This window comes from Papaver somniferum, chromosome 9, assembly GCF_003573695.1.
Source record: "Papaver somniferum cultivar HN1 chromosome 9, ASM357369v1, whole genome shotgun sequence".
NCBI lineage: Eukaryota > Viridiplantae > Streptophyta > Magnoliopsida > Ranunculales > Papaveraceae > Papaver > Papaver somniferum.
In genome coordinates, this window is record NC_039366.1 from 19,383,058 (window position 1) to 19,392,526 (window position 9,469).

A 9,469-nucleotide genomic window follows, 5' to 3' on the forward strand; every position below is an offset into this window, starting at 1 on the left:
TTATTTTAACTGAATGTCCATCGACCTTTGTGTATTTCACCCTTTATCTATCAATGTCATCCAATTCGCTCGACCTTACTCAATTTCTCTTACATAAATTGGTTTATCCAGTTATCCATTATTTTAACTGAATGTCCATCAATAGTTCACCGAGGATGGGAACTACTGACAGTAAATCGGGAAAATTGACCAAGTTCCACCGATTTTTTGAAAAAAAGGAATTAATGATATAATTTTAAAATTTTAAGGGTTTTGATAAAACACCTAAATCAATTTCATGTTAAATCATAAGAATCAGATTTTTCCGATTCTTCCTTTTCTCTGTCCCAAATTTTTTTAATCACGAAATTAGGATATAAATAGTATTTAAGATCATACAAAATTGTGCTAATTACAAAACGAACAAGGAATACGATTTTTCAAATTTATCTGGCCAATAGAAAGCCAAGAGCTAGGTAATGATTGGAAACAAATTTGGTAATTACCTTCCGTTTTCAATTAGATAGAATTTCGAGTAATGGATTAGAAATGGACGGGAATGAACAAGTGAATTATTATCGTAGAAAATATGTAGAACATATAAATTTTGGATTCAATACTACGAATGTGTATAAATCAATTGAATGAAAATGATTAGCAAAATGAGAAAGAATGAGAAACCCACATCGTAAAATTACTATAGAACTTCTATTGGAAACCCACCTCGTAAAATTTCTACAAATCAAAATTAAACATCTCAATATCAAACATCAAACACTAGATTGGTGATGGCTTCCCTTTCCCATTAATAGAATCATCCACTTTCCTTTTCTGAATTGGTGGTCGCTATACCTTGGTTGCTGAGACAGGTTTTTAGCAGCCAAACATATTTCGAATTGCTGATACATGGTAGCTTGAAGTAAATAGCTACTAACCTACTATTCCACTCGCTATGTAGTACTGGGAAAAATGATGGAGCAACCCACAAATTTAATTAGTAGCTACGATTTAATGGGAGCATGTTAATAGCAGCCAAAGTTTTTGGTAATTGCAAACATAGTTGTTTAACTATTAAAGCGACCAAAATTTTGAGATCTTGCTAAGATTTTGGTCGCTTAAACCAAGTTTTCTTGTAGTGATAACATAGAATCCAAATACGAATTTTGTTTTGATAAGCATCTCCACTGGTAGTTGTATCCATATCTATTTTGATATACTTGTCGCTTATTTATATAAACAAAATCTAATAAATTAATTAAAAAAATAACAAATTGATGACGTGGGTATGGATAGGAGTCTCCAAAAACCCATACTCTCCTCCAAACTCAAACTTCCACGTCATATTAAATTTTGATTTTCCAACCACAACTGGACGCTTTTTCTGTTGAGAGTTTTTAAAATCCAAGATGCCATTAATATTTTTTAAAACTCATACTCCATTGGAGATGCTCTTTGTAGTTCCTTGTCTTTAGGAGTCTTTTAAGTTAAGGGTTTGCTTCCTAGTTTGTAGGATTTATTGTTTTTTAGTAGGTACTGTGATATTTTTGTAATCACTATTTATTTAAGATATGGAAATCAATGAGAAATATATCGATTAAAGTTTATAAAAGAAACTCTCCGTAGGCTTAGGTTATAATCCTAAACTCGGACGCAAGGCTCGTCTATAGCCTGAGTATTTGAGGTTGGGTTCCTCTGTAAACCCTTATCTTTCTTCTTCTTAAAAATCCTTTCTTCTTATTCTTTGGATTCTTAGTGAGTGATCGTAACAGACACAGAGACAAGTAAGGTAGAGACGAAAACTATACCAACACATGATACCAACACCAACAACATTATGGAGAAGCTTCCCACGGAGATGGAAGAGAACATACTTAGTCGATTAACAATGGAAGCAGCTTTACCTGCCAAACAGGTATGCAAAAAATGGAGAATTTTCCTCCGTAGTAAGACCGATAAGGTAGGTTTGCTTTTCACTTTCACATATGGGGATCAAAACAAAAACAAACTTAGTTATTGTGATCAGTATGATCCTATTCTGGGGAAGATGAACTACAATTACTCTTACGATAGTATTCAGAATATACACCTTCGCAAATTTGTTAAAGACGGAAGTTACATAAATAACATTCTTGGATCATGCAATGGTTTGGTTTGCTTCGGACCTGGAAAGAGTTTCAAAAAAGATTTCTTTATTTGCAATCCCTTTACAGGAGAAGTTGTTTATGTTCCCGTATGGGAAAACTGGTCTTGTTTTGTGTCTGGGTTAAGCGGGTTTGGTTACTGTCATTCAACGAATGAGTACAAGATTGTTAGTATGCATGAAATTAAGTACCAAGATCGAAGCAACTTCCAAGTCCTAATTTATACTATCGGTGGTGGTGGGTGGAGAAGCAAAGGATCCATCCAAATTTCCCCATCGGATTCAGCTGCAGCAGGTATCTACGCAAATGGGGCTCTTCACTGGCTGCGCGAAAAGGATAAGATCCTAGCCTTCGATTTGGAAGATGAGAATTTCCAGGTTATCCGATTGCCACGTTTTGAATACATGAGTCCCCTCAGGTTGTTGGGAGGGAATTATATGTATTTGGTGTCTACATCTTCATCCCTAAGTGAACCTTATTGCATGGATATTTGGGCTTATAAGAGAAAACATACTAACGCCGCTAATGGTTATAATGGTGTGAAAGAAAAGTACAACTACAGCAAGAATTCATGGAACTGGATCAAGCAGTTCAGTATAAAGCTGGACAAGATAGATTGGTGGTTCTTAAAGCCCTTAGCAATAACACGTAATGATAAATTTCTGTTGGGTTATACAAACGAGACTCTCTATTCTTACGGCCTTAAAACTTCGACTAAGAACGAAATTTTCAATGGTCGTGCTACGGGCTGCAACAGGATAAACGTAATTCCTCATGCAAACAGCATTGTTTCGATTATGTCGAAATCTCCTCAAGAGGTTCAAGTTTTTCTGTAATGCGTCTAAGATTCTGGGGTGCATATGGAAATTACAGCCAATGCGCTCTTTTCTCTAGCAGTACACCATTTGCTTTCTTCTTATGCCAGCTAGTACGTCAAGACCGCAATGCACCACTATATTGTGGAACCTTTAACCTCATAGGTTACAGGGGGAAATGGAAAGCTTCTATCTTCTACTGGCCACTGCTTTTTGGTACGGAAACTTTGTTGTTTGGTTCTAAGTCCACAAAGTTAGTTATAGTAGGGTCCAATCGGATTTTCTTTTTATTTAGAGGTCCAAAATTAATTAAAAAATGGAAATGACCATAATGCCCATTATTACCAAACGTGTGTGTTTACACGTTCATTATATCGAGTACACATCTGTTACACTGATTATAAATTCGAGTACATATCTGCTACCCTGCTTATAAATTCGAGTACATATCTGCTACACTACTTACAAATCTGAGTACATATCTGTCGCGCTGCTTACAAATAGAACATGTATCCGCTAAACTGCTTATAGATTCGAGTATATATCTGCTGCTTACGAATTCGAGTATGTATCTGCTGCACTGCTTACAGGAAAAGTACATGTTTGTTAGAATCAATGATAAATGAATTAGAAAATGACATATATTGTACGATCATACCAATTAATCTCTAATATTTCTTTAATACAGTTATAAATCATTGGAAAAATAAAGGAAAACCTTTATATGCACTGTAAACACAGAAAAAGCTATACAAAATTAGCACATATTTCAGTATTTCACATACGTACTCATGGATCAAACAAATAAAAATGTGGCAAAACTCTGAATAAAACAGAATCAAAAGAAGTTTCTATCAGTACACCATATACGTATTGCATATTCATGAACTAAAAATCAACTGCATGTAAATAAGAATTGATGAATTCATGAATATATAACATAATCAAAGCACATATTTCAGTATTACGCATACGTACTCATAGATCGAACCCAAAAACAATGGCAAAACTATGAATAAAACAAAATCAGAAGAGGCTTCTATCAGTATACCATATACGTACTGCGTATTCATGAACTAAAAAATCAACCGCATGTAAAGAAGAAATGATGAATCCATGAATATAACCGAATCAAAGCACATGTTTCAGTATTACACATACGTACTCATGGATCGAACCCAAAAACAACGGCAAAATTTTGAATAAAACAAAATAAAAAAAGAAGTTTCTATCAGTACGCCATATACGTACTGCGTATTCATGAACTAAAAAATCAACTGATTGTAAAGAAAAAGTGATGAATCCATGAATATAGCCGAATTAAAGCACATATTTCAGTACTACACATACGTACTAATGGATCAACCCAAAAAAAGCAGTTTGTATCAGTATACCACATATGTACTGCTGATTCATGAACTAAAAAATAACTGTATGTAAAGAATCTATCAAAATTACATAATCGAGAGAGTCTTATTTCAGTATCGAAGATATGTACTTATGAATCAAACAAAAACAAGTGATAAAACTAAGAAGAAAACAGAATCAAAAGCAATTTGTATCAGTATGCAACATATGTACTGTTGGATAATACCCCTGAAACAACAAACAAGCACGATTTTGATAAAATAAAGAAGCTAAAACAACAAGATAATCAAATCGAAAGTTCAAATATGTTAAAAACATCATAATCTAACCAAAAAATTGAATAATTACGATCAAGATTCATAAAAAACAAACCAAAACAAAAATAAACGCAAAAAACAAACAAAAAACGAAGCAAGAAAGTGAAAACGTAATCAAGACGATCTGATCTTCACAGATTCAATTGAAAAAAAACAAACAACATCAGCAGAAAGAGATATTACATAACATACCTGTAAATCTTCAAATAGGTCTTCGAAAAAACCTCTAGCTCGTAATCCAAAAGCAACAGCAAAATTTGAGCAGAAACAGAAAGAGAGGAGGAGAGCAGAACTCAGATCTGTAAAAAATGGTGATTTTTTATTTTAAGAAATATATATGTATTATCAGGGAATGGGTGGTTTGGGTATTTTTAGTGGATTATGAATTTTCAAGTGGACTCAGATCTGTAAAATTTTCAAGTGGACTCAGAAAGAGAGGAGGAGAGCAGAACTCAGATCTGTAAAATTTTCGGTCCAATTTCTCTTTTTTCTTTTTATTATGGATTTCTGGTTACTGGACTTTAATGGATGGACCTGCCACTAACTAAGACTATCATAATTGTACTTATTGGTAATTCCTACTTTTGATATTTAACTGTAACAATCATTCTTCACCGTGATTCCAGAGAGATTATAATTACTGTTATGAAAACTAGAAAATATGAACTCTAAATTTTTTATTCAATGGGTGGAGAACGGTCATATGACCCATAGATCCAAGTGACCACTTTTTCTGTGAATTGAAAGAATTTGATGAAAAGTCTACAACTATGGAATGAAAAGAAAGTGGGTTGCAAGTAAAGGCATTGTATTACGCGGCAACTGGAGAACACGTCGAAGAGTCACAAGAATCTTTCAAATAAAAAACAGATTAGCAAGAAAATAGTTTAATTAATCAAATGGTTTCCTCCAATTATATCTTACAATAATTCTTAAAATAATGTCAAGTTGGTAATCTCTAATAAGAAAAAAATCATTTATGAAAAAAATCATCTACCGTAGCCATCTCTCTCTCCCTGAAAATGTTTAGCTGCATCATTTTGAGATGGGGGCACATGGATAACCAGTAGTGGTTATATCTGTCCATATCACCTAACAAAAACGAAATGGAAGACACAAAAAAGTATACCATGTACTAGAAATTAGGAATTGATAATTTTTTATACTTCCCAATTACTTGAGATTCATAGGGTGTTTGACACTTGTCCAGAGCATGTTTTGATTCTTTTTATTATGATTTTGTTTATTTTGTTTTCGTAGGTTTTTGTGTCCCTTAATCCTTGGATCCTAGTATAAGCTTTGATTAAGGTTTTTAGGATACGATCCCATTAGTGATTTCAAATCCTCAAAGATCTGATTCACATGGCCTCAACCAATGAAACATCAGAAAAGTTATATGTATATAAAAATCAAGTATAAAAGTAACCCTAAACCAAAACCATGAATATAATTGTACCTTGCCATTCTTACCCCAAAACCATGAATCAAGTTTGTTGTACTTTCTTCTGCAACTTGTAAAAGTTCAAGTTCCAGTAAATAGTTAAACATTAAGCTAAAAATGGTATGATGGATACTGACTTATATTGTAGTACTAGTTGGCAATTTCCAAGTTCCAAGTAAATTGTAGTACTTGCTAAATGAAGGTTTGATTATTTTTTTCTTAATGCACTTGAAAAGAAATTTTACGCAGAAATGGGTAGCATTATCTGATGAAAAATAGCATGTTCCTCCATTACATGTAAACTGGCCCGTAGTACAAGCTTAATTAGAATTCTCTGATTAAGAAATAGACATAAAACAACTGCAAATAAATGATACCCATTTCTCCATAAACTGATTAGTACAACAACATTACATGTACTTGTTAAGCTTTAGCTTTACTCCCCATAACCTCCAGAACTAATCACAGAAAAACCTCAACAATGTTCCCTTGCTACTTTTAATATCAAAACTGGTGCCGCATTAGTATAATTTTGTTAGTGTACCTACAGAGTGACTGTTTTCCAGAGAGGAGTTCCACCTTAAACGGCACATACAACGCGTGCGCATGTACCTGACCAAGGTGGTGTGCAGTAAGAGTAAATTAGGTTCTCTCCTCAATGCAGTAGAATCACACAACAAGAATTTTAATATCATATCAATAGAGATATCGATCAGAAAAATTAAAAAAAATATAGTTAAAGAGCCTGCGATAATCTATAGAAAAGTCCACTGAAAGTTGGCGTACAAATGACGCTCAATGTACGATATATCGATAAAATTAAACCCGGCCTGTTGTGCTATGACACGTGTTAGAATTCTCTGCGGTGACATCCATGGATGGTGGTGTAGTGGGTGAGCGAATCTTGAATAATTTGAATTAAGATGGTACAATGTGGGTTCTACTGCAACTAAACTTCATTATAAAGCTTACTCCAGGAAAAACAAAAATAATGTCCCTTAATTTTTCCTATGACTCAACATCGACCTATAAACTGGCTAAAACTAACAACTTGCCAATTAGTATTTGGTTCCACGAGATTAGTCTATATATAATAGCTTTGTTAGAAACCAAGAACAAAAATAGAAATGTACCGTAAAAAATTTCAGAAGTACTCCATCAGTTCAATAAGCTAACACGTTTGTACAAATACCAAAACCCTTAAAAACCATGGAAGATAATTAACTTCTTTTTATGCAAAATATAGAGAACTGTTTAAACAGACAAATATTGAACTTTCTTGCAGCTATACGTACCACTGTCTAGTCTACTTCTCTTATAAACTCAAAATATGTCCTTTTCTTTTCTACAAATCTGTTTTTAGTACTTGTTTTTTCTCCTATTAAAGCTAAACATTACCTCTTCTTTTGTAGTTCAAGTTAAGGAATGGAGTAATACAAAACTCATATAGGCTAGCATAGGTTCAAGTACAAATTTTATGGATAACTAGCTAGTTTTAGTAAGTTTAAAAGAGCTAATTGCGAGGTTAATCTAGATCTCGATATTTCAGTAATGACCAGTACTTCCTATCTTAGTTTGGAAAATTGAGTACATCTGCAAATTAAAGAGTAAAAGAGATGTCATGATCACATGCTTAAGCTCGTAGAAAGAATTTAAAGAAAAAAAAAGAATCTTTTTCTAAAAATAAACGAATATACCTTGTGCGTCATGTATGAATTGGCTAAGTAAAATAGCGCATTCGATGACCGTTGAATGTGTCGGCATATCAGGTTAATTTCTTTTTATTTTGAGTCTTTTGACATTCATATCAAATTAATGCAACTTATTCAAAGTTGCGGTAAGGATTTCTTCAAATCTATTCATTGAGTTGTTTATAAGGCTATCTAGTAGGCATGCTTAATCTGTAATATCTGGATTAATGGTAACATCCATACTGATGCAAGTTTAAAGTTTCCATTTCCTATTAGTGAAGTTCTGTTCATAAATAGGGCTAAAGCAATTGTCTCACAGCTCAGAATCAGATGGGAGTGGATTAAAATGTTTTATGAACATAATTCTATGAATTGAAATCTTATGTGTTCGGGAAAACATAATAAGAACTGGTCCATTAGCTATTTGGTTGCACAACTTAATTCCTATAATACACAATACATGGGTACTGTTTTTTGTTAAAAATTATTCTAGAAGAAAACTCTTTAGAGCATTCTAATCGACTCTGAAGGATTGACTTGCGTATCACCACATTTCCAATAATTACAACAAGTAAAGGTAAAAAGTTGCTTACGGTTGTTATCTCTTCTCTTATTTTTCAGCTCTTCTGTTCCCTTTCAATAAATGTATTATTATGCATCCTACTTCAAAAGAAACAAATTAACAAATTACAATTAATCAATCCTAGGTGTTGGGTAGCATAACTTATACTAAAAGTAAAAAGGATATAAATCAAACACTCAATTTATGACGTCGTTGGGGAGAATTCCCACATTTTTTTCCTGTCTAGCTAAATGAATGTTGAACAAAAAGGTGTCGCAACTACATATGTTTCCTTGTAATTTCAGGAATTTTGAATAACAGATAGAGTTCATAACGACTTAAAATGGATTGTGAGCCTTAGTCCAAAGAAACCTACCAGTACGGATTATAAAACGAACAATACATTAAAGTCTCCACAACAAACATACAATGACATTAATCTAAACAACAATGGTTCACAAGGGAGCGAACGGAGAAATGTGTCTACTTTGTACACCCATAATACACGTGAACGAAACGTACCTTCTCATTCGCCCGACACTCAGAAAAGTCACAGCATACATAGTTTCGACCAATGACAGTGTTGAAATTGTTTAATGAAGAGGTACATTTGTACACCTACCTTCAAATCATGACACAAATAGGGGAGCTCTCTATAATAGGCAAATAACTGAGTGGATATAATTGTCATTCAGAAATAAGCAAAGGCTACTGTGAAGGCAAAAAAAAAACAGAAAGAAAACCCTAGCTAACATTAAAATAGTAATTTGTTTTAACATGTCCTTGACCCATAGGATGATCGGGGTATCCTTAAAAATAGTAATATGATTAAATATGGACAAATAAAGTAATTAATCTTCCCTTTACTTTAAGTTTTGCTTAGTGCTTGCTAATATCGATACATAAATTATTCCAAGTTGGGATAACCACACTACTGGTTTTGCTTAAACAGAAACTAGTACTGTTTTCTGACATAGGTGGTTTTTACTCTTTCCAAAAAGACCTGGTTAGCTTCTCCTAATAAAGGGGTTAACTTTGATGCCTAGATAGACAAAACCTCTGTCAAACAAACAAGTCACCTCTCTCTCTCACACCAGCAAGAAATAGCAAGAAATTCTTCTTTTAGGTTCCATCTTTAAGTGGAAGTTTGTTCAT

At 33.4% G+C, this 9,469-nt stretch overlaps 1 protein-coding gene across 1 annotated transcript; it reads left to right on the forward strand.

Annotated features, from left to right (window-relative positions):
* The first annotated feature begins 1,813 nt into the window (after window positions 1-1,813).
* Window positions 1,814-2,956, forward strand: LOC113311523 (F-box protein At3g07870-like). The gene has a single exon (XM_026560355.1). The coding sequence runs from the start codon at window positions 1,814-1,816 to the stop codon at window positions 2,954-2,956; it is 1,143 nt and encodes a 380-aa protein (XP_026416140.1).
* The last annotated feature ends 6,513 nt before the right edge of the window (window positions 2,957-9,469 follow it).